This window comes from Halichoerus grypus, chromosome 8, assembly GCF_964656455.1.
Source record: "Halichoerus grypus chromosome 8, mHalGry1.hap1.1, whole genome shotgun sequence".
Classification (NCBI taxonomy): Eukaryota; Metazoa; Chordata; class Mammalia; order Carnivora; family Phocidae; genus Halichoerus; species Halichoerus grypus.
Window position 1 is genome coordinate 137,066,872 of NC_135719.1, and position 24,930 is coordinate 137,091,801.

General features: G+C 41.1%; 2 protein-coding genes across 11 annotated transcripts in view; one reads left to right on the top strand and one right to left on the bottom strand.

The window, feature by feature from the left end:
- ZC3H14 (zinc finger CCCH-type containing 14) overlaps positions 1 to 19,336 on the top strand; it is a 52,608-nt gene extending 33,272 nt beyond the window's left edge. For 2 of the 10 annotated variants that reach the window (XM_078054082.1, XM_078054086.1), the window contains 8 exons: positions 2,685 to 2,759; positions 7,395 to 7,554; positions 8,319 to 8,551; positions 12,394 to 12,514; positions 13,666 to 13,802; positions 14,282 to 14,373; positions 15,018 to 15,124; positions 15,450 to 19,336. In XM_078054082.1, the coding sequence (XP_077910208.1) occupies positions 2,685 to 2,759; positions 7,395 to 7,554; positions 8,319 to 8,551; positions 12,394 to 12,514; positions 13,666 to 13,802; positions 14,282 to 14,373; positions 15,018 to 15,124; positions 15,450 to 15,456 (932 nt within the window). In that variant the 3' untranslated portion in view covers positions 15,457 to 19,336. The remainder of the gene's footprint in view (positions 1 to 2,684; positions 2,760 to 7,394; positions 7,555 to 8,318; positions 8,552 to 12,393; positions 12,515 to 13,665; positions 13,803 to 14,281; positions 14,374 to 15,017; positions 15,125 to 15,449) is intronic. The other 8 variants (XR_013440804.1, XM_078054083.1, XM_078054085.1 and 5 more) reach the window with 8 other exon arrangements.
- The window catches only part of EML5 (EMAP like 5), a 168,591-nt gene continuing 159,658 nt past the window's right edge, over positions 15,998 to 24,930 (bottom strand). The window contains exons 37-44 of the mRNA XM_078054081.1: positions 24,556 to 24,670; positions 23,522 to 23,710; positions 23,194 to 23,366; positions 21,764 to 21,926; positions 20,862 to 20,965; positions 20,191 to 20,344; positions 19,581 to 19,681; positions 15,998 to 19,318 (exon numbers count right to left, since the gene is read on the bottom strand). Coding sequence (XP_077910207.1) covers positions 19,282 to 19,318; positions 19,581 to 19,681; positions 20,191 to 20,344; positions 20,862 to 20,965; positions 21,764 to 21,926; positions 23,194 to 23,366; positions 23,522 to 23,710; positions 24,556 to 24,670 — 1,036 coding nt within the window. The 3' untranslated portion in view covers positions 15,998 to 19,281. The remainder of the gene's footprint in view (positions 19,319 to 19,580; positions 19,682 to 20,190; positions 20,345 to 20,861; positions 20,966 to 21,763; positions 21,927 to 23,193; positions 23,367 to 23,521; positions 23,711 to 24,555; positions 24,671 to 24,930) is intronic.

Consider the following 24,930-nt stretch of genomic DNA (forward strand, 5'->3'; position numbering starts at 1 on the left):
GGAAATATCTCCATTCACTAAGTTGCCTTTTTATTTTATTGATGGTTTCCTTCACTGTGCAGAAGATTTTTTAGTTTGACGTAGACCCAGTTGCTTTCCTTTTGTTGCTCTTGCCTACAGAGACAAATCCAAAGAAATGTTGCTGAGAGGGATAGCCAAGAATTTACTGCCTATATTTCTGTTGAGTTTTATGATTTCAGGTCTTACACTTTACATTTAATTGAGTTCATTTTTGCATATGGTATGAGAAAGTGGTCCAATTTAATTTTTTCTCTCATGTAGCTGTCCATATTCTCAGCACCATTTATTGAAGAGACTCTCCCCTGCTGTAGATTCTTGCCATTGTATTCTTTAAGATTTTATTCATTTTGACAGAGACAGCGAGAGAGGGAACACAAGCAGGGGGGGTGGGGGAGGGAGAAGCAGGCTTCCCGAGGAGCAGAGAGCCTGATGCGGGGCTCGATCCCAGCACCCTGGGATCATGACCTGAGCCGAAGGCAGACGCTTAACAACTGAGCCACCCAAGTGCCCCTTGCCATTTTTTTTTTTATTTTTTTAAGTAGTCCTTACACCCAACATGGGGCTTGAATCCACAACCTGGAGATCAAGAGTTGTGTGCTCTTCCTACTTAGCCAGCCAGGCGCCCCTCTTGCCTTTTTTATCATAGGTTAATTGGTAAATATGCACATTTTAACAATATTATTTCTTCCAGTCCATGAGCATGTTGTATCTTTCCATTCATTTGTGTCCTCTTCAGTTTCTTTTATCTGATAGTTTTCAGAGTACAGGTCTTTCACCTCCTTGGTTAAATGTATTTCTAGATATTTTGTTCTTTTTGGTGTAGCTATCAGTGGGATTGTTTTCTTAATTCCTCTTTCTGCTGCTTTGTTATTAGTGTATAGAAATGTAATAGATTTCTGTATCTTAATTACGTGTCCTGAAACTTGACTGAATTCATTTCTTCTAATAGTTTTTTGGTGGGGTCTTTAGGGTTTTGTGTATATAATATGTCATCTGTTTGGTTTTTTTTTCTATTTCTTAATTTTCTTTCCAATTTGGATGCCTTTTATTTCTTGTCTGATTGCTGTGGCTAGGACATCCAGTACTATATTGAATAAAGGTGGCGAGAGTGAACATCCTTGTCTTGTTCTGATCTTACGATGTTATGAGTATGATGTTAGCTGTGGGTTTGTTATATATGGCCTTTATTATGTTGAGGTATGTTCCCTCTAAACCCACTTTGTTGAGAGTTTTTATCATAAATGGATGTTGAATTTTGTCAAACGCTTTTTCTGCATGTATCGAGAGAATCATGATTCTTACTTCGCCTTTTATTTTGTTAATTTGGTGTGCCATGTTGATCGATTTGCGGATATTGAACCATCATTGTATCCTTGGAATAAATGCCACTTGATCATGGTGAATAATTATTTTAATGCATTGTTGATAACACTTAATTTTGTTTTTGATAACACTTGTTTTAAATCTGCAAGTGAGGGGCGCCTGGGTGGCTCAGTCGATTAAGTGTCTGCCTTCAGCTCAGGTCATGATCCCAGGGTCCTGGGATCAGTCCCACATCGGGTTCCCTGCTCAGCGGGGAGTCTCCTTCGTCTCCCTTTGCCCCTTCTCCCTGCTTGTGTTCTCTCTCTTTCTCTCTCCTTCTCTCTCAAATAAATAAAATCTTAAAAGAAATAAATCTGCAAGTGAGTACTTACTATCGCCTAAGCACTGTGGAGGGGGGGAGGTTTGGAGAAGTGTGACATCCTCCCAGTCTTCACATTGAAGATCGAGAAAATCCGTTCTTTGTCACTGCTTTGTTTTATTTTGCAGTGTAACTGAGGAAATTAAGAACTTTTTAAAGAAATCATAAATACTCTAGCTGAGTATCTTTTCTTATAGGAGATTCAGATAATTTTTTAAAAAAAGATTTTATTTATTTGACAGAGAGTGATAGAGCACAGGCAGAAGGAGCAGCAGGGGAGAGGGAGAAGCAGGCTTCCCTCTGAGCAGGGATCCCAATGCGGGGCTCGATCCCAAGACCCTGGGATTATGACCTGAGCCGAAGGCAGACGCTTAACTGACTGAGCCATCCAGAGGATTGTTTTCATGCTGATGTAGGATCTGGACTCTAGATCTCTTGAATGTCATACTTGTTCATTGTTTTCTTTGTATCAGTCTAAGCTTACAGTTTGTCTTTTGGGAATTCTCTGATCAGATAACTCTGCTGTGTTTTGTTTTACAATTCTAGGGGTGTGGCATGAGTTGTAATGGTGAGAGCCCAGGTCATGGAGGGAGAGGTTTCTTATTTTGATCTTGCACTTGGCTGTTGCCTGTCAGTTATGGCTCAAGCTCTGGGTCCACGCAGCACCTCCTCCTGGTTTTTCCAGCCTTTACCTTTATTCCCAGGCTTTACCTCCAGTCCAAGAAAACTGGCTTCCAGACAAAGGGAGAACTAGGAAATGTCCTACAATGCCATTTTTGGTTTAACTCGGAGTACAGATTTTTGTCTTCAGACTTTTGGTCTATAAGTATTATTAAACTGCAGTGTTGAAGCTAATCAATTATTTTTAAGACTTCCAGTTAAAAACCCAGGAAGATTATTTCAGGCTTCATTTCTGGGAAACATACATGCTGGTATTGTTTGTTTTTTAAGCTTAGTAAAGTTTTAAAATTTGTTATTCTAGGAACTCAGCAGAGGCAGTTGTTATCCCGACTGCAAATTGACCCAGTAATGGCAGAAACTCTACAGATCGGTCAAGGTTGGTAATAATCTTAAATTTTCATTGTAATTTAGCATTTTTCAGTTGCTATTTCCATTTCTTGCACCTCATTTAATGTATCTTGTATATCTTAGATCCTGCCCTAAGATGCTATATTTAGATTGTGAAAATATTTTAGGGCCAGGAGACAAGATCTGCATTTTCTTCATGTTTTATGGTGTTTGTATTTTTCGTCTCATTCAGAAACTTCCTTGCTTTGGTGCTGTTTCACCTGAGTCCCTGGAATCTTCTGGCTGTCACTCCCCTCTAGGGACAACTCAAATCCTTACCCTGCTCTCCTTTCTACCCTACTTTTCCAATGTCCTGAACTGCTTTACTGTCCTGTAGCCTGTTCAACCTTATCCTCACTTTTATTTCACTTTAGAATCTCCTCACCAGGGCCACAGCGAGAACTTGTTGTTCTTAGAGTCCCCATAGCTTAATTTTTTGCCTGTTCCCCCCCCCGCCCCCAGCATAGACACGTAAGCCAGGGGCTACCTCAGGACAGGGCCAGGTGCCTTGTTTATCTCTGCATTCTCCAGTGCCCAGCCCCTGCCACATGCATGTACAGTCCCCAGGAAATGCTGCCTACATGAAGGGAGCCATTCGACGCCTGCAATCTTCAGTTCAGAAACCTTCTTTTTTCTGTTTCCTTCTATTTCCCCTACACCTGCCCATTGTTGGAATCTCTGTTGCCTTGACCCCTCCCTGTGGCTCTTCTTCCCCTTTGGTCAGGCCCCCACAGTCAATAGGTATATTCCCTTACCCCATCTAGCTCTGTCTCAGAAAGAGGAACTTGTCCTCTCAGGGTTGCCTTCCACCCAGAAGCCAGATCCTCCCCGGTTGATGAACACTGGAGTGCCCCCACACTCCTGTAGTTTTAGTCTCTGCCTCTCTCCTGGCTTCTCCTTTCTAAGTGTTTAGATACTCTCCATTCTTGATTTTGCCCTGTCATCTCTCCACATTCCATCCTGCTTTCCACATAAGGGTATTTTCTTTCAAAATGTCTGGCAGCTAAGCTCTGTGTATGTTGTATCCACTTCATTGGCACTTGCACATTCTTTTTTGTTTCCTTTAATGTTTCTTTTTTTCCCATGGTGCACGTACAGTTTGAAGCATCTAGTTCTACGAGGCTTATGATTGACTACATTCTTTGCTTACCTCCTGTCATGGTTTTTATTCCTGAGAGCCCTCTTGTTTCCTCATATTCCTTTTACTTGTTTTTCACATACTGACTTTGTTTCATGTATGCAACACTCTCTGTTATTTCTAATATCTGTATCTAATATCTGAGGATATTAAAGATAGTTTTGGGTATTTTTTCCCCTCCCTTCTTGGTCTTATTTTTTCCAAGTTGTTTGTTTCAATTGCTGTCTTTTGTGACAGGTTTTCCTCAGATGTCTGGGGATCCTTGGTTGTCTTATATTTATGAGTGGGACACTCTAAAAGCTGATTGGCATTCTGGGTTCATTAGTCAGGGTGGAGGGCTTTTGACTTCACATCTGAATATAGATCCTGCAGTGGAGAGTCATTTGTCTCTCTAATTTAGGGGCACCGTGAGGTCACCGTCTTTAGGCTTTTCCTCTTGGACTGGTTAGCTTCTCCAAAGAAAGATCTTTCAAAGTAGTGGATTGGCTGTCAAGTGTTCTGGGAGCTAAGTGAGGAAAAGGGGCTGGGGGAGGCACTCAACTTTAATTACTATGTGATGCTTGCTTAACACCCCCTCCCAGTTTTCAGAATGGTACTTCTTTCAATGTGGCTGGCATCCCTTGGTCCAGAGACTCTCTGTTTTGACCTTTCCAAGAGTCTTAAGCTTCCCTCTTCTCCAAGGGAGAAAATAGTCAAGGGTTATCAGGAAATCTAAATGCTTTTAAAAATTTTAATAGTATACATTTAGCTTATTTTTTTGCAGCACTAATCTATCAAAGTGGTGATACTTCATTTATAGGCCACTCCAATATTGACCATCGGGGAGGCATGTCTCCAGCTATTCCAAAAAACTTGAATATAGAGGTAGGGGAACAGGTGTGATAGGGATCAGAAATGAAGAAAACAAATTCCTAGTTTAGGAAGACATAACTGCTTCTGGAATGGACCTTGAACACACCTGTATTGGCCTTGTCTTCCACCTCTTCCCAAGGTCCCCTGTGCTGCCAGTTACCCAGCCTTTGGAGAATCTTGGGATCCACATTGAATTGTTTCATTATTGGCTTAAGACTCAGCTTTTGAAGATCTTAGTTTTTCACTTTCAAAATGTGGATGTCTCCTTTTACAGTTGTTTTCTTTGTGAGTTTATGTTTCAATGAATTAACCCTTTGTTGACATTTTAGTGGGGTTTTAGGAGGAAACCAAATGCATGGGTTCAGCCGGTAGTCTGTACCCAGAAGATGTCACTAACTCTCGCGTCTGTCTGCTCCTCTTTGACCCAGGTGATACCGTGAACCTTGTAGAAGTGACTAGCGGCTTATGTGGAATGAAAAGCTGTGTTTTCAGTGCTCACTTTTCTAAACTCTGTAGTATGTGACACATCGTTCCCATGTTTTCTTAAGTCTTTGTTTGGCTTCCAGGACTTCACGATCTCTGTTCCTCTACTAATTCCATGTCATTCTCCTTTATCACCTCCTCTCCTCCCGTACTACCCCTCGAAATGTTCATTTTATCCTGTGTCCTGCCCTTAGCATTATTTTCATCTCTTTTTATATTCTCCCAAGATGCAAACTGGTAGAACTGCTTTGCCTCGGAAAGGGCTGGGTGGTGAGAAAAAGGGCAGCAGCCTTGGACTAAGTTCTAGACTCTACCTTTGCTAGCTGGGAGCCCCCAGGGAGTCACTGAAGAACAGCGAGTTGCCTGTTGGTCTCCTTTGATGGAGGAGGGGAGTCTCCTGCTCAGGCTCCCCGTGCGAGATGGCAGCGATGAATGTGTGTGCTTTGATTCAGCGCTGCTTTGACCTTCAGTTGGAATGCTGCTGCTCTTATTTCTCTCGCCTCTTATTTCAACTTCTAAACGTCTGAGAGCCCCACAAAGACTTCAAACTAAATAAATCTAAAATTGAAATTTATCCTGCCCCCTTTTCAGTCTGCTCTTTCTCCTGTCCCCTGTTTCCTGGATCCAGTTTCTCCTTCCGCTGTCCTCCATCTGCATCTTTACCCTCTCCGGCCCTCGTGGGGGAAGGCAGCTCTGCTTCGTTCCCAGGATGGGAGTTGAACATGCAGCTACTGTGAGGTGCCAGGGCTGCTGAGGTGTGTGCAGTGTGTCTTCTCTCCTTCATGTGTGGGCTCAAATAGGACAAAGATTGAGAATCTTTTAATTCAGAGCCTCACTGTGTCTCCTGGGCAACAGCCTAGTAACTGAGCTCTAGGACTGCCTTCCATACTACCTGTTCTTCCAAAAACCAGTTTGATCGTATCATTTCCCTTCTTAGAAACCTCTCTTGATTCTTGATGACTTCTAGATCAGAATCCAGACTCATTGACACATACAAGATCCTTTATGCGTCAGCCTTCCCTGCCACTCAGCCCTCCCTGCACACAGCCCTCCATCCACACCACGTTTCTCAGCAGGTCTTAGATTCCTTGTGTCTCATGAAAGCCTCTGCCTTCTTCCGTGCGGTTTCCTCTGCCTGCCACGCTCTGTTTATTGTCCAGCTCCTTGCTCCCCACCCTGGTTAGCCTGTTCATTTCCTTTAACATCTGCTTCAGATGTCCATCGTCTGTAGGCTTTGTCTGGATTTCCTAGCTCGAGTAGGTTTCCTGTATTCTACCAAAACTTGGTTCTTACTCCTTTAGGATTAGCTTTTAGGGTATGCTGTTCTGAAATTGTGTGTACATCTATTTTTTCTTCTTTGTGTACCTAGCACAGTGTTCAGTTCTCAGGTTTTTGGTTTGTTCAGTTGAATGAACATGAATGGACATCCTGTAGATATTGGTCTCTTATTTGCCTATTAACCTTAAGAGAAGTGCAACTCACTAACTTCTGTCAGTTGATGGCATAGCAGTAGGTCACCCATCTCCACTCTGGGCTCTTGGCATATTTTATGAAGTAGTCAGGGTTAAGAAGCATATTATAGATGGCATGAGCTGTGGTTATTTGCACTGATGGTCAGTGTTTTCTTTGCTGTATTTTTTTTTTAAATGCCCATTCATCTTAAAATTCCTTTCCAATACAGTCTTCTTGGTACAACCAGGCAGAAATTATGCCAGGTGAATTCTTTTCATCAGGACGTGTTCTCTCTCAGTGGTACTGTGGGAAATGAACAAAACATTTTAGAAAAATTTTTAAGCAGCCTTCATATCATAGTTTGAGGGAATATGAGGATTTTTCTTTATAATTTTAGAAGATATTATTGTACTTAGAGTAAGTTTGTATTGTTCATATCCCACTAGATGCTTCACATAAGAACCTTTCTGTACCGTAGGCAGGGAGTATTGATTAGAAGCCCTAGCCCGAGGAAAGGAATACTTCCTTGAAAAGGTGTTTGGCACAGAATTGCAGCGCTATTCCTGGGTAGAACCGTTGTGATTTTCCTTTGAAAAAATTACAAATATATAAAAGATTGACATTCTTCTCACGTGTGTGATGTTGGGAATGCAAGGTATATTCAAAAGTAAACATTTATGGCCAATTTCTTTGGCTCAGATTACTATGACATGGAATCCATGGTCCATGCAGACACAAGATCATTTATTCTGAAGAAGCCAAAGCTGTCTGAGGAAATAGTAGTGGCACCAAACCAAGAGTCGGGGATGAAGACTGCAGATACCCTTCGGGTACTTTCAGGACACCTTATGCAGACACGGTAGATGGTTTCTTTTTCTTGTGTAGCTTTTTTGTGTTGATTAGATAGTGCAGGTTAATGTGAGTTCCCAGCTTCCCTCTTCCCCATCCCAGCCCCCAGTGTAGAGTGCTTTTATTGAGTCAGTCGGTAGGCTGTGAATAAATAGTAAGCCAAATTCAGTTTTCAGAAATTACAGTTCATCTTTCTTGTTCAGAAATCTGTTAACCTACAAATAAGTCCATGTATGATTTAGCTCTGTAAATAAGATTCTTTCCTTTAAGCACATCCAGGAAATGAAATTTAAAAGCCAGGTGATCAAAATCAGGAAATCTCTGCAGTTAGATCAGATTGGGGTGATTCCTCCCTTAGAAAATGGACTAAATATTCTATAAAGTAACAAACATACAGATAATAAAATCAGTGTAAATATAGAACTGCTGGCCACGTGTTCTGAGCATAGATGCTGATTTTTCAGTTTATTTCTATGTGACCCTGTGAAGATCAAATGGACGATGATGCTCAGGGTGGAGGGGAGATTGTCCTTAGTGCAGCCTGGAGGGTCGCTGGCTGTGCCGCCACAGCAACTGGCCATGGCCGTGGTGTCGTGGCGGAAGCCACCAGGGCCGTACCTGGAAGTCCTCCTGAGTTTATTTGTTTGGTTTTTTTCCTACTGAAGAGACCACCACCAAGTAAGGGAGCGATAGTTCTGCTGCAGAGCACTGTAGGAGGCTCAGCGTTTTGTATTTGTTTCCCTAATTCTATGGTATTTTCTATCTGTCTGGCAGAGATCTTGTACAACCAGATAAACCTGCAAGTCCCAAGTTTATAGTGACGCTGGATGGTGTCCCCAGCCCCCCAGGATACATGTCAGATCAAGAGGAGGACATGTGCTTTGAAGGAGTGAAACCTGTAAACCAAACTGCAGCCTCAAACAAGGGACTCAGAGGTCTCCTCCACCCACAGCACTTGCAGTTGATGAGCAGGCAGCTCGATGACCCAAATGGTAGCTTTTCAAATGGTGTGTTGAGAGCTCAGATTTTCCCTTTCCAGGGTGCTGTCATTGTGCAGGAAACCTGGGACCGGTCTCTCTACCTGGAATGAATATTGGTTGGAGGCCTTGCTCTTAATCGTAATTCAGTAGCCGCCTCTTTTCTTCTCTCAGACAAAACAATGAGTTCCATCCGTAGTGGGCACTGCTCCCGGGCTGCCATGGGCTCAGCCCTGAGAGCCAAAGTACCTCTTAACCATGCCTGTGAAAGGATCAGCCTTCGTTCTTGCTACCTTGTTTCCTTTTTTCCTTTAGAAACTATACTTGTTACTGTCCCTTTGTTGTAACAGTAATAGTCTCTTAAAATTAACCTGACAGAAAAATGAATTTGGATTTTGATTCTATTTATACCTCAGTGAAATTCCCTTGAAAGGAATTTCTCACCTAATCTATCAAGATACTGCTGGGAAGTTTAGCAAAGCCTTATGTTTAAATTAATAAATACTGAAGCAAAGTATTTAGTAGACACGAGATGAACTCTGTTCAGATAACAGCCTGCTTTTAGGCAGATGAATCGTTATCACTGGCTGTTCTCTCCCTGGGCCCAGTGTCAGGTGCACAGACTGCTGGACGTTTTCATTTGTGACAAGAGAATGGTAGTTGTGTTCCTTCTGTCTTGTAAGATGTTTAGAAACACCTTTATTGGGAGGGGAGACAATTACTGAAGCTTAAAAATGAATAGTAGTGAAGCGAAGAAAAAACGGTAATGGGTTTCGATATTTTTCCAAGTTAATCCTCTTGGCAGAAACATGAAGATGTATTCAATACCTTTTTCAGTTGCTAAAAATATCATAGCTTTTAGAGGGAGATCATGAGTGAGTGAGGAGATACCACTGTTGAATTGAAAGCTTTTTCGCCTCAGTCAATAATATAATGTCCTAGTTTTGAGTGGTGGGGGGAATTGAAAGTCTGACCATATCAAAAGGAAGAAAAAATTTTAAATGGTAACACAGGTGGTTAAGAACTGCCATAGTCATGCAGTACAGATTTCCTGAACCTGTGTATTTTGTTTCAAATGAGAGAAAAAGTTAGGGTCTAATTTTGTTTAAATGTAGATGTCCATGTTAGGCTTTATTGGTGTATATGTCCTAGCAGCGCCCCTCTAAGTAACACGTTAGACTTCTTGCCTCGGTTTCACAAGTGCCGTGGCCCTTCTGGAGGCCAGGGGGATGAGCGCGAGCCTCCTGTGCCGTTGCTTTGATCTGGGACTCTCACTGTTTCACTGCTGCTCGAGGATGAAGCTTTGTAATAGTTGGAACATAAGTGAGGCCCGAGAGACTGAATAACAGTCACAGAGAGGCTCTGGTCCTTCTTGCTCTTCCCCTCCAAGCAGGGAATTTGAAACTTGGTGATTGCTTTTGCTGGCTTTTTGTCCAGTGTTTCAAGGGTGCTGTCAACAGCACTCCCCGCCCTCCCCCGCCCCTTGAATGGCAGCACAGGTTTTATAACTTGCAATAAAAAGTGAATTTGCGGGCGCCTGGGTGGCTCAGATGGTTAAGCGTCTGCTTTCGGCTCAGGTCATGATCCCAGGGTCCTGGGATCGAGTCCCGCATCGGGCTCCCTGCTAGGCGGGGAGCCTGCTGCTCCCTCTGCCTCTGCGTCTGTCTCTCTCTCTCTCTCTGACTCTCATGAATAAATAAATAAAACATAAAAAAAAAAAAAAGTGAATTTGCCTAATCTTAAACAGGAAAATTTTTAATGGCTTATGAGGTTAATGTTGGGGAAAACCAGAATCGAGACCTCTTGTATATATGACCCAACATTTCCATTAGAAAGATAGTGTTTCCTTGTATTTAACTAATATTGCCCATGAGTATCTAACTACTTCATTTTCCAGCCAACCTGTTCTTGGGTATTCTGTTAACTTCTTTCATTTGGCCTGGGTTCCCATGTATATACCATAGTCTAAAGTATGTTCTTTAGGAGGAGGGTAGGACACATTTCCTGCAGGCAGGATATTAGACACACTTAAAATTGGAGAAAACTGCTCTTTCCGGCCATGCAAGATTTTATTGGAGACTAAGAATACCTTTATATCCTGGAGCTAAACAGTGACTTTTACTGTTTTAAAAGTAGCATGGAAAACTATATATCAGACATAGTTGTGGGTTTTTTGTGGCTTTTTTAAAGATTTTATTTATTAGCATGAGCAGAGGGGAGGGGCAGAAGCAGACTCCCCACTAAGCAGGGAGCCTGATATGGGGCTCGATCCCAGGACCCTGGGATCATGACCTGAGCCGAAGGCAGATGCTTAACCGACTGAGCCACCCAGGCGCCCCTAGCATAGTGTTACAGTAGCCCTTTCATGGTCCTCCTGTCTAGGCTCCAGGACTGGATTTGTGTGCCTTGTTCTCCTGTAATGAAGACTGAGGTTGGGTCACTAGATCAGTAAGTTCTCAGAATACCAGCTGCTGCACTGTTAGGTTTTGATTGGTCGCCTACTTTGTATTTTTGTTTCCATTCAATCATAAAACTCTAAGGAAGACATTATTTTCTTTTTGCATAGATAAGGAAACTGAAGTTGAGGTACTAGGTTAAGACTTGTCCAAAGTGTCTAGCTCAGCTAAGTTACAGAGCCAAATTTGAACTGCCTGATCTCAGGCAAGAGGAATAGAGCAATGTGGCTGAAATGATGTTTGCTTTTATAGTTACGAATGTGAACCCTAATTTGTAACACCCATGATGCTTTTTTTTTTTTTTTTAAAGCTAGGGTGTTTTGGTCCAGAAGTTGTCAGGTTGTTATGGCCTTTGGGTGTGAATTTTTGGCCTTTTTACATTTTAAATGGGCATTAGTTGCCTGCATTTAAGCTTTGTATGTCATATAAAAAGGTTTTTGGCTTTCTCTGAATCGGGAGACAATCTGGAAGCACAGGCCCACTTTCCCACGCCCTAGTAATTGACATTGTCGTTGGACACGACCCCGAGAGGGAGTGGCAGGCAGGCAGTGAGCCCTGTGGATGGTGCATGCACTTGCTCTCCTGGTTGCTCTTACCCACCTTTGTTTCCTCCCCACCAAGGCTGTCTGCCACCGATCATCTTCTATCCAGCCAGGCTCACTGCTGGGTGATCTAGCGGGCCCCTGTAGGTAATGACATTTGTGACACATTTTAAGCAAGAAACTTTTCCTCACATTGATGTGAGTTTATCACCTGGACTTAGAACTGTGTGTACCTCAGTGAGTGGGAACACTTTTGTGTATGAACCACTCATAATGTCTGAACGTGAGAATTTGTTCACATTCTTTGTTGTTGTTGTTTTTTTAAAGATTTATTTATTTGAGAGAGCATGAGGACGGGAAGGGGCAGACGGGAGAGGGAGAGAGAATCCTCAAGTCGACTCCCTGCTAGGCTTGATCCCAGGACCCCAAGTTCATGACCTGAGCCAAAGTTGGATGCTTAACTGACTGAGCCACCCAGGCGCCCCAGTTCATATTCTTTTTCACCTTGTGTTTGCAGTTTTCATTTCATTTTATTGGCTCCCTACTTGGACATCCTTCCCCACCCCCCTCATATTTTAATTCAGCTCTGAAATAATATTGAGCAGGGGGCTTGGGGTGAGAGCTTTGGCTCTAGTTGCAGCATCCCTCTCTGGTTTGCTTTTTACAGTGAGAACTGCAGTGTGCTTCCTGGTGACCTTTTCTAGCAGGCTCTTACCTGTGTTACCCAGAATATTGGACTCCTTTATTTTGTATGATCATAGACATGGAAGAACATAAGATTTTAAGACTGGGTTTTGAGGGAAATGTATTAAAGGTGCCATATACGGAATTGATCATAATTAATGAGATACTTTTAACTTTTTCCCCTTTTTAGCTGAGATGAGTGAACTGAGTGTGGTCCAGAAACCAGAAAAACTTTTGGAGCGTTGCAAGTACTGGCCTGCCTGTAAAAATGGCGATGAGTGTGCTTACCATCATCCTGTTTCACCTTGCAAGTGAGTAGCAGCAGCAAGCTGATTCTGATCTGCAGGTTAATTTCTAGATCTTAGAGCTGGTTCTGTTTGTTTTTCATTTCTGTGGATCAGTTTGACTCGTATAACTAAATGCAGTGACACTTAACCATTGCCCTCCCAGAATAGCATCCTTGTGTAATATATGTGTGTGTGTTTGAGGGAGTGGGGAGTGGGAGAAGGCTTCTGTACATTTAAGGAGATGGTTATATAACTGCCCTGGTTTGAATGCATTGTATTCATGTACATATCCACAGCTTTCAAGGCACTGGGGACACAGTTAGTTACAGGTAATGTGACAAAACATTTTGGACTTGGGTGTAATTTTTCCTTACCAGTTGGCTGGTTCAATGGCATGATCTTTGAGAGGTGGCTTTTAGATTTTAAAAAAATATCTATTTTGGTCCTAGAGGTGGAATCTCCATGTTTTGACTTAAGAAATGTGGATGTGAGAATAATATGGATGTACATGGAGGGGGAGACCACAGAATGAGTCTTTTTGGAGTGGTGCCTTGCACATATATTATGCTCAGTATATTGAGTTCATAAATTACTGCAAACATAGATCTTACAGAGGAAATGGTATGATTCTTAACACAAAAAATCCTTTTGTCTCTCATGGTCATGGCTTGAGTTGAAAATCTTATTACCTTAGGCTTCAGAATAGACTACTGTGTCCTTTTTTGAAATCTGGCCTCATTTTTTTTTTAAGATTTTTTAAAAAATGTATTCGAGAAAGAGCACAAATGGGGAAGGGCAGAGGGAGAGGGATAAGCAGACTCCCCACTCGACTTGGGGCTCAATCCCAGAACCCTGGGATCATGACCTGAGCCAAAGGCAGAAGCTTAACTGCCTGAGCCACCCAGGTGCCCCAGATCTGGCCTCATTTAAAAATTGAGTTTCCCGGGGCATCTGTCTGGCTCAGTCGGTAGACATGCGACTCTTGATTTCTGGGTTGTGAGTTCAAGCCCCACATTGGGCATAAAGCTTAGTGTAAGAAAAAATTGAGTTTCCCTTTTTTCTATTCTGTGTTTCTCAAAAAAGTAGTGATGGAATATAATGAGCCTCTCTACAAAAAAAAAAAAAAACCTAATGCATTGAGAAGATTAAATGTGAATAATGTTTTTGTTTTATAGAGCCTTCCCCAATTGTAAATTTGCTGAAAAATGTTTGTTTGTTCATCCAAATTGTAAATATGATGCAAAATGTACTAAACCAGATTGTCCCTTCACTCATATGAGTAGAAGAATTCCAGTACTGCCTCCAAAACCAGGTTAGTGACACTGTGTAGGTAAAAAATAGAAAATGACATTTTGTGATTATCAACTGAGTTTTTTTTTTTTTATTTTTTTATTTTATTTGTTCATTTGACAGAGAAAGACACAGCCTAGAGAGGGAACACAAGCGGGGGGAGTGGGAGAGGGAGAAGCAGGCTTCCCGCGGAGCAGGAAAGGACCCTGGGATCATGACCTGGGCCGAAGGCAGACGCCCAATGACTGAGCCACCCAGGCGCCCCATCAACTGAGTTTAAAAGAAAAAAGGAATAGTTTTAGAAGTTATCATGCCAGAATCAGTTAACCTACCTAACCAGTCTTTAAAGAGTAGGTGTGCCTATTCAGTATCATTCTGAAATATTTTATCTAATGAATATATAAATCTTATATTTTTAAAATGGGTCCATAAAAACATCAGTAGATTGCATTACAGATGATTTTGCCGAATTTGATCAATCTTTGCTCTTATTTTTGTCAGCAGTTGCAACACCAGCCTCACCTTCTAGTAGTCAACTGTGCCGTTATTTCCCTGCTTGTAAGAAAATGGAATGTCCCTTCTATCATCCAAAAGTAAGAATTTTCATTTTCCCAAAAAATGATTTAGTGACAACTTTTCAATTCTGAGGCCTGGAAGAACACTAGCAAATTGATTATCTTGTGTGTCCATGGTCTTCCCCTGCCCGCCCCCCCCAATTTCTGTTTTTGTTAAGAGTTAATGTTCTGGTCTTTCAGACCTTGTAGTTCTTGGTCTGAACCAGAGGTTAATGTTCTAGGCTCTCAGAGTGAAGCTTCCCTTTGCTTAGTTTCCATTCCTCTCTGCACCTAAGCATGTGGGTGGGGTTTTTTACCCCCACCTCATGTCAGAAACAGATGATGAAGTCCAGTTGTACTTGTGCTGATGGTTTTAATTTTCTGTGTGCTATAAAGATGGATGTGTCTCCACCTGTTGAGTTGCTCAGAGTGAATGATCTCTCTGGCCGTCACTCCCCCCCAACTGCAGTTGGGCATAAATGAGGGTGTCTGGGGCATGAGGGATAGAAGGGATGTTGGGCTGATAAGGAGGGTGAGTAGAAGTTGGTACTGTATACTGAGGTTACTTTTGAAATCTTTAAAATATTGTTAGATTGTATCTCTTGCCCCATTAAATGTTTCTCTCAAATTGCCTTTTTATTTGTATTAGCTTTGCAAATGTTGAGACTGTTGTTTGTATTTAGCACTGCAGATTTAACACTCAGTGTACAAGACCTGACTGCACATTTTATCATCCCACCATTACTGTGCCACCACGACATGCCTTGAAATGGATTCGACCTCAGACCAGGTAGACTTGGGGGAGATGATCACTTTGATTTTTCTCTACTGTTTCAGTTATACATGGTCCTTGGAAAATGTTGTTTCCAGATTTCGTTTTACCAGTGATTGCTGCTTCACCTTGCGTATATACTGCTTAAAAATCTCACATCAGTTTTCTTGGCATTAGTAATGTAAAACATTGGAAGAAAGTTTTAATGTGGCCTATAAATTTAAATACACATCATTATACTTACATTGTAAATCTGTAGAACAAATATTTGTTGTGTGAAAATACTCCTTAGCTGGGTATGTATGAATGTAAAGCAGTTAATTAAAATTTTTTGTTTACTCAGTGAATGACAGTCCTACTTGGCAGAAGATTGTGGAGTTTCCATCTACTGGCAAAAATATTCTGCAGAACTTGTCAAACCTTTGAAACTTGGAATATATTGGTTTCATAATACGAAGTTTATTGCCTATCTGAAGTGTCTAATTTTTCAAGTTTGTAAGTTTATTAAGTGGTTTTAACATTGGGTATTTTTTGTTGTTTGACTATGAAAAGACCGTTTAAGAAAAAGCTAAATTCTATTAAAGCATTTGAGGCGTGTTTGTACACTGCTATTTCAGGTTAGTGTCAGTACTGGGGCTTCAGTGAGAGGAGCATCCTTACTCTAATCCTTGGGAAAAGTGAACAAAATCCAACCTTTTAAACAGAAGACTGGCCAGAAGTGTGGAGACAGCTTAAAATAGTCATTCAGTCCTGCTTTTAAATGATTTAGTTTGAAAAGCATGAGAACACAGGCTTCTTGGGTTGAGTGCTGCTGTGGTTGTACTAACGGTTCTTACCTTCTGGGATAGGGTGGGTCGGGTAAACACAGAATGGCAAATGCAAAAAAAGATGAACAGTTCCTTAAAATGCTTTCATTTACTATTAACATACACTTTTTAAATAAATATTTTGGGGCTGCATTATCACAAAATTATACAAAAATTTTTTTACAATGCTATATACAGAAGGTATCAGAAAACAAACTTCAAACTCACAAGATTGTAACTACATATATTCTCACATTCTGAAAAAGTAACAGTTTCAGAAATAACCACAAAAAATTTTTTAAATGTAAAAATTAGATTTAAATAGTACATTTTAAATGACTAATTACAGAAACCAGATGGGTAAACTGCAAAACAGGACTAACCTCTCGGACTACTGAATCCGTACACAGGCTTCTGTGTGTGGTTTTTGAAATAGTTAAGGCAAGAAGTGTCAGATGCTTTAGAATTAAATAACCAACGGATCACTGATCTTAAAGACTTGATGTACAGCAATTTTTAAAAAAATAAAGCTAAAAGTTGGTTAGAACAGATCGAATTAATGCAAAAGAGAGACTCAAACATTCTCAGGACCAAATTAACTATAAAAAAAAAAAAAAGTTCATTGACTAGTTAGTTATATACCCGAGGGATAACAAAACAGCATGTGTAAAAGTCCATGTTTAAGAGCATAAAACCAGCAGTCGTTTTGTGGCCATTGCTTTTCCACTGGGAGAAGAAAGAATTAACCAGTTATTAAACCAGCTGTAAGTTGCACTTTGCTGTGCCGATTCCTAAGAAAAACCTTGAAACCATGGAAGAGGAAAGACCGTGCCCAGGATGGCACAGAGCTCTCACCGAGTTAGGCTGGGGTGACAAGACTCCTGAATTTAAGGCGTTTGTTCATTCCAGTGCTACTTAGATTTCTTCTGCAAAGATGTAAACCATCTTAAGTTGTATTTCTAGAAATCCACTACAAAGAACATAAACAGGAAACGGGGCCTAAGTGGTTTGGTTCAGGCATTTCACAAGTCAAGAACATGCTAAAATCGGATAGTTTTTGCCATTTAATAAACACTGCCTGGAAACCCCTTTAAGGGTTTAATGTTACCTTCCAGCTGCTGTGTTTTACAAGCAAGCTAAGGTTGACTCTAGACCAAGTTACCCAACAAATGTTTAAAATGAACCACCATCAAAAAGCATCGCAACAAGGGAGGGAACCAGGTGGCTAGTGGCGGGGGCGGCAGATGCAGTGTGCTCGGGCGTGCGCTTATGTACGGAAACGGGACTGAAGGGGCCAGAGATCTCAGGTGACAAATTGAGGAGCTTAGTCAAATACTGCACACAAAAGTAATTCTCTGGGTTAAAAAAATAAACACAGGGCAGAATCTTCATAACCTGTGTGGTTATTCACCTTCCCTTAGTTGATGGCTGGAATAAACAAGGTGGTGGTGGGAGAACTACTTAAAATCAACATGAGTTTTAGTCGTGAAACTGATAACAGTCATTAAAGCTGGCTTATCAGGCTGGCCACTCGGGGGAACAAAAATGCAGCGGAGGCATTTTTGTCCTAAGTCTTTTACCTAAGGTTATAATTAGCGTTTCTACATGTACTGTAATAGAAATGGAATTTCTCTTTAGTCAAAAGCTGGGAAGCTTTGGCTCAGAAGGAAAATTTGAACAGGCTCAAAGATAGAGGGGGCGAGTGGGGGGGTGGTTCAGGGGAATTTCTTTAATTTATTGAATGGCTCTTTATAATAATATACATGGACAGAAATTTAATATTAGTATATTCTAAAATTGGGCTTAATTTAGGAGAATCCATTGATGTGAATATGATCTTATGTTTCAAGCTTCTTAATGCCTTAATCAGTCCTTCAGACACAGCTACTGTTCAGAGCTTTAAAACTGACCATGTTCAATCACTGGTTAGGCTTTTTGTGATACAGTTCAGCCTACAGTTCTGTTTTCAGTATTTACAAGGTGTTGGGCATACAAAATAGGTATCAGGAATCTTCATGTCTGGTCAAACCAGACTGAGATTTCCAGAAACCTGAAGGGGTCTGTTATGCTACAAAGATAATTAACACATTAAAATAAAATTCATAGGACCAATAGAGCATCTTAAACTTTTTCACACTTAGAAAAATATATTTTTAAATAGCAATCTACATAATCTCCCATCTTCAGGAAACTACGGACAGGCTAAACAGCAAATTCCTGAACGGCAAGTACTGATCTTTGGCAGCATTAAAGTGAATAGGGATAAATATCTAAGAGTTAAGCCCTAATCCACCAAAAAGGAATTTTAATGGACAAGTTTTACAAGTGGACCTGTATTCATTCCTTTTGGAGGTCAGCCTATGGGGTGGCATACGTCTAATAAATTTTTCCAGTAGAGAAAAAAGCTATAAAAATTTTATTTCAAGAGCTTACTAAATTGTTTGACTTTGTAAATGTGACCTTGAACACTTCAGTCTACATATTAAACAAGTGTTTCTATTACACTACATCTTTAAATATTCGGTATGCTCTCCCAGCTAACTACTACTGCTGTCCAGAACTTTAACCTGTACACCCCTGAAAAGGACTGTTCGTCATACTACTTTTTCATTAATGAGGCTATAATCATGTTATATTTTCATGTTAATTTTTCAGCTATAAGATGACTTCCGAACAGAAAAGGATCGACAGCTCAAAAATGAAAATGTAGTGATCATATATTACTAACTTTGGATTTGTTCCTGAATGTAAAACTGCCAGGAAAAAAAATGTCCTTTATAAAAAGAGGTTTACTGATGCTTACGTAGCATTATCTTCTCCAGTAAAGCTCGTGTGTGTTTCCTTAGGGAAAATGTTTGCCTTTTAAAAACTGTGATCCTCTAAGGTGATGGTGTGTTTCCTTTCCTTATGTAAACACAAGGATAAAATAAGTCATTAAATAATGAACCTTGAAAATAAAATATAAATTCTAAAAAAGAAAAACAGTTTTGCTAAAGAGACGAAGAAAATTAAGCAACTTGGGTTTTTAAGGTTTTGTTTTTTGAGAGGCGCTGTCCCCTAAGCCTTCCTAGCAGGTCTGCCAAGTCTGCACACTCCCCCAAACTGGGGGGCTGGCTTTCACCGAGTATTTATTCAATCCTTTCTTAAAGTAATTGTCTGGCAGTGTATGGATTATGGACAGTTATCCAGTGCATACAACAAATATTTTGAACTTATCTGTCTTCTGTTTGGATGACTCTGGGCATTTATCCCTGTTAACAATCCTAAGTTAGCACCACTTGCCCATGCAAGGTTTGGTTCTGTTTTTGTTTTGTTGTTGTTAGTTTTTCCTCTTCTGTAATTCTGGTCTCTTCTCAGCATCCGTATCTTTCAGTGAGGCATATGTACACATTTCCAGACAAATAAACTGCAATCAGAGACAAAACAGTGAGTTCATTATTTTCCTAGATTTTCAGAAGTTTAATGAGCTTTCAAATCAAATGTATAAAATTTTTCATTAACTCCTTTTATTTCGTACTGCCCCACGTGCTGTGCTGCCACGGAGCCAGCCGGTTATGCCGCCTTCGTCTGTGGTTGACTCAGAGTCTGTTACCTGAGGCAGTGATCCCAGGGCTCTTAGGAACGAGCAAGAGAGAGTCTGCTCTTCTTGGGCTGAGACAGTTACCCACCTGCAGTCATCACCTCCGGCACTAACGACATGTCGATCGCCGCTGGTAAATCGAATATTGGTCACATGAGGTGAATGACCCAAGAACCTTTTGTGCTTTGCCTGAAAAACGATGAGAAACAAAGCTCAGGACGTTGTGTGAGGCACACAGAAATCAGAGGTTCCTGTCAGGAGCCCTAGATCTGCATCCCAGGGGCCGTGAAGAGAGGCAGGCAGTTGGGACCACAGCCAGTGCTACTCATGTTAGCCGATGGATCTGCACCTAACACAAACCAGGTTCTCGGGGCAGGACTCTGAACATTTTCCTCTGAGGAAAAGCATTTGAAACTTCGTAACTGAGTGAAGGTTTGATAAAAAGGCTAATCACAGCGTTATTAGGATAGTTTGCAAAGATGGTGTTACCTGGGGGCATGGGGAGATGATTTCTAAAAGCTTTTACTTCAGAGTAAGGGATTTAGTAAGTTTTGAAAAAATTTTAGGAACATAAGTGTTTCCAAATCAGGAGACAGTAACATATTTAGCTATTAAATTATGGGGGAAGAAGTAGTAATGATCAGATGTCTGAACTGCTAGTAAAATTACATAAAAAGCAAAACCAAACACAAACTTACAAATTTTTCAGGACACGGGAAGTCAAATAACTTAACCATGCCAAAGTCATCTCCTGTTACAAGGCTGATTCCTGAATGAGATACGCAGGCACAGTTGACATTGGCTTTCTCAGTGTGTCGGGACCAGATTCCCGTAACTTCATCCCCTAGAATACTAGAGGGAAGGAATAAAAGAAAATCCATAGCAAACATGTACCACGCTAAAAAAGTTTTTTGGTAATTAATCTCTACTTAATTATGTTACTTTAAAATTAAAAGATGCTTATGCTTTAGGAATTTGATAGATTAAAAAGATGACTACTCATGGTTACCTGTTAAATAGCAAATTTATAAGGTTCCATTTCTAATAACTGCAAGATAGCGTTCCTTTAGATAAATAACACAATTGCTTAACAGTACCCAGTATGTGGTTTTATTGCTTGTTATTAAACCTAATGTGTTAAGGAAAATATCAGGGCATCTTTAAAGGCTTTTAACCTTGATAAAGCATTTGGGAATATGTTCAATGAAGAGGAGTTCCAGCATGAGAGACTATATCATCGGCCTCTTTGGAAGAATTCAAGATATGGTAACAAACATAAAACTCAACTACTGTTCCCTAGTGGAACGGCTCTAACTGTTAAGCAATAGGGTTTTCCAGTTTTCCTGGCTGACCTTCAGTCAGTTCTTACCTAGTCCATGTAGCCCAAGTGATCCTGTCCATGGCGGCCTGATCCGTAACAGGTTTTCCTGAAGGCACTTCATAGACATGTCGTTTATAGCAACCAGTGGAGACCTTGCATGGTATTAAAATGGGACAAGAATTCCATTAGGCGAGAGACACATCAGAAGGCTATAGGATACTAGCAAAGGGTGCTATCTGATTTACATTTCTAACGATGACTACAGAAGTCTGTTAGAAAAAATGGAGAGGACTAATAAGAATAGGATATTAATGCAGAAACAGTGAAGAATAAAGTCAAGAGTTGAGAAGCTCTGGAACTCAGGAGTTTTTTCAGAAAGTTATCGCCCAACGTGTGGCTCGGACTCACAACTCCGAGATCAAGAGTCGTATGCTGAGCCAGCCAGGCTCCCCTAAAACTTGGGTTTTGTTTTGTTTTTTAAAGATTATTTATTTATATGACAGAGACACAGCGAGAGAGGGAACACAAGCAGGGGGAGAGGGAGAAGCAGGCATCCCGAGGAGCAGGAAGCCCGATGCGGGGCTTGATCCCAGGACCCTGGGATCATGACCTGTGCTGAAGGCAGACGCTTAACAACTGAGCCACCCAGGCAGCCCTATATGAGGGATTTTTTTTTATTTTTTATTTTTTTTAAAGACTATTTATTTGACAGAGAGACAGCGAGAGAGGGAACACAAGCAGGGGGAGTGGGAGAGGGAGAAGCAGGCTTCCCATGGAGCAGGGAGCCCGATGCGGGGCTCCATCCCAGGACCCCGGGATCATGACCTGAGCCGAAGGCAGACGCTTAATGACTGAGCCACCCAGCACCCCTAAAACTCAGTTTTAAATGCATCCACTAACAGTGTTAGAACAGCTAGTGTAAACTGGGTTTTATAGTATTGGTACCATACCTGGAGATATCTGCTATCTGCAGAGAAGTCCATTTGAATGACAAAGCTGGGAATGTCTCTGCAGTAGCTGATTCTGTTAAGGGTGGGGCCCAATGTTAGGTCGTAAAAATCCACGGAGTTCTCACTAGAACCTACAGCCAGAAACCGGGAATCTGGACTGAATCTGGAGAGGTAAGAAAAGACGTGAAAGACACGTTAGACCGCATGAAATTACATAAACGTTTAAGACCAGTGACTTGCTTTCTACCTCTCAAAAATAAGTATGTGTGTGATCGGGCCTCAAGTAGATTTACCCGACAGACACAACTGATTGTGTATACTGAGATTATATTTGTGTTACATGAAACAAAAAGCTTGTATTTCACTTCAATTTTAAGTGGCTCCTGAATTTTCATCTGATTCCTTTAAAAAGATCTAAGTTTTGAAAAAGCCACTAACAAATACATAACTCTTTTAAGTTACATAGTACACCAAATTTACCAAGATAGGATTCTTTCATCTGGAAACATGGTATCTTCACAGCAAACAACACAGACCAGATGAATTTGCCTCAGGTTATCCGATGAAGTGACACTGCCTGAGGTTTAGAAGTGTCTTAACAGACAAACACGTGCCGGAGGTCATGGGAAATCGTACGGGGCAACTCAGGTGAGGTTCTCTAGGGAAACGGGCCTGCAGGAAGTTTATATGTTGAAATTCTGAGGAAGGTTTCATGTGTAAAAGGGTTTTACTAATGAAAATGCAAGCTTTTGACAGAACTGGATTCAAAAATCTTAATCTTGATCACAGAAGTACTCAGTAAGTGGTAACCACTGTCAAGATAAGCTGACGCACTGGAAATACAGAAGTTCAAGAGTTTAAAGTTTAATTCAGATTCTGGGGCATAGATGTTTGATGAGTATTAATTTTTTAAAAAATATTTATTTGAGAGAGAGTTGGGGAAGGGGCAGAGGAAGAGGGAGCAGCAGACTCCTGGCTGAGCAGGGACAGAATCCTGAGATCAGGACCTGAGCCAAAGTCAGGTACTCAGCCGACTGAGCCACCCAGGTGCCCTGATGAGTACTGATTAATTGATTTTATATTCAATTAAGAGGTGGGGTTATAACTTTAGTTCTCTAGGCTGACAACTCATGAAGGACAGATGGCTCTCTTCTGTACACTGGAACATAATTCTTGGATGGATCAACTCGCTGGACACATCCAGTGTGATACTTACCATCAAACTCCCTGAGTACATGCTGTTATAAGGCACCGTGGCTGGTGCCAATGGATTGATAATTTAGCAAGCAGTAAGTATACAAACGGCTACATTTCAGCATACAATTTATGATGTGATTAAATGCTACAGGCACTAAGAACCTGTTTTCAAATGTAACCCAGGTCATTTAAGAATATATATACCAAAAATTCTATTCCATTTGTTGACTAACCTGATATCATGGATTGCACATCGTCTATCTCTCTTCTTTCCCCATATTTTTAGAGAGCTCACCAGTAAAATAATAAATTCTCCGTTTTTCATTCCAATAGCCACCATATCCCCTTCAGGGCTGTAACACACGGTACGAGCAGCATGTCCCAAATTCACTTTGTTTAACATCTTCTGCATAGGAACCAAGAGTCATAGAGAACTATATTAAATAGAGTACTTAAAGTAAACCAATTTCTTTTCAAAATTCTCAAATAGTTAAGTGCTAGCAATTTAGGACTTCCACTGTCCTTAGAAATTGTAACTTTAAGAAAGAAAACTGTACCTACTTTATCAGCAATATCCCAGAGTCTCACTGTCCCATCTTCTGCAGCAGAAAGGAAAAAATCCCGGGAAGGATGTGTCACCAGTCCCCATATGGGTCCATCCACATGGCCATTAACTAAAATATTACATGCTGCATTTTTCTCTCCAACTTCAATGATCTCCGCATTCCTTGTCCCAACTAGGATCTTGCCCTAAAGCACAAATGGGACCAATACATTTAATGTAATTCAACAGTTGCTTTCAATAACTTAAGAAGGACCCTACTGACCTCGTCTCGAAGAACGTTCTGCTGTGAGTGCTCTAGGAGCAAGCCAGGCATTAGCTCCTGCGGTTTTCTTTGACTAGAAGCACATCCGCAGGAGCACTGGGCTGGCCTGTCTGGCAGAGTCCGTGCTAAAGAACAGAACTGCACTCTAACATCTGGCTTTGCCAGTCAGAGTTTGGACTTGGACTCTAGTTTAATCTGAAGAGCTCCAAGGAGGTGTAAGTGCACTGGGATCCAGGAAGAAAGTATTGGATTTTAGTTAAAAGGGAAATTAAACCAATAGATAACATGGACTGAGAATAATACATGTATATGACTTATGCTTATTGCAAGTTCATGCACGGTCAAAATTTTTTATAGAAATGGGTGTTTAAAAAAACAGACGGGGCACCTGGCTGGCTCAGTTGGTACAGTGAGTGACTTGATGTTAGGGTCGTGAGTTTAAGCCCCACGTTGGGGGGTAGGGGGGCGTACTTTAAAAACAAAACCAAAAAAAGACAGCTGCTCTAATCAGAATGAGTCGACTGGCGAGAAACTTCACTCCTGCCTACCACAGCTGAGTTAGCGGACTCAAGAACCTACGGAGGTCGACCTAGAGTACAGAGAGAGGAGAGCAGCTCCCTGTGCTCCGGCCGGCCCGGGGAGGCCGAGGACAGCCAGCAAGCAAACTCCTCTTATCTACCACTCGTCAAGTTCCCGAGGGGGGGCGAACCCCACGAAAAAGTGTCCTCTACTTTGTGCCGCCCCGTAATGGCTCGAGAAACAGCTTACTTTGCCTCTGCACACAGAACGAACACAGTCCGTGACTTGTCCGGTCTCGAGCCTGAAGGCGCGGCACCGTCTCAGCTCCTGATCCCACAGTTTGACTGCTCCCCCTTCTTTTGACCTGATAACAACCCAAACCCAAATAAGCATTTGTTATTAGCTGTTCCAATCATTTTTGAAATAAATACTAAATTATAAGCAGAATAGTTAAAAAAAAAAAAAAAGAGGCCCTAATACTTTTTACAGCAATTTTAAGATACACAGTATTTCAGTCATTCTGTTTAAGCAGAATTTACTTTTACTTCAGTTTTCGGACATAAGCATAATCTTATTTAGCTCCCATCCCCCACATAACGTATCCATCCTCTTGATTAAGGAAAT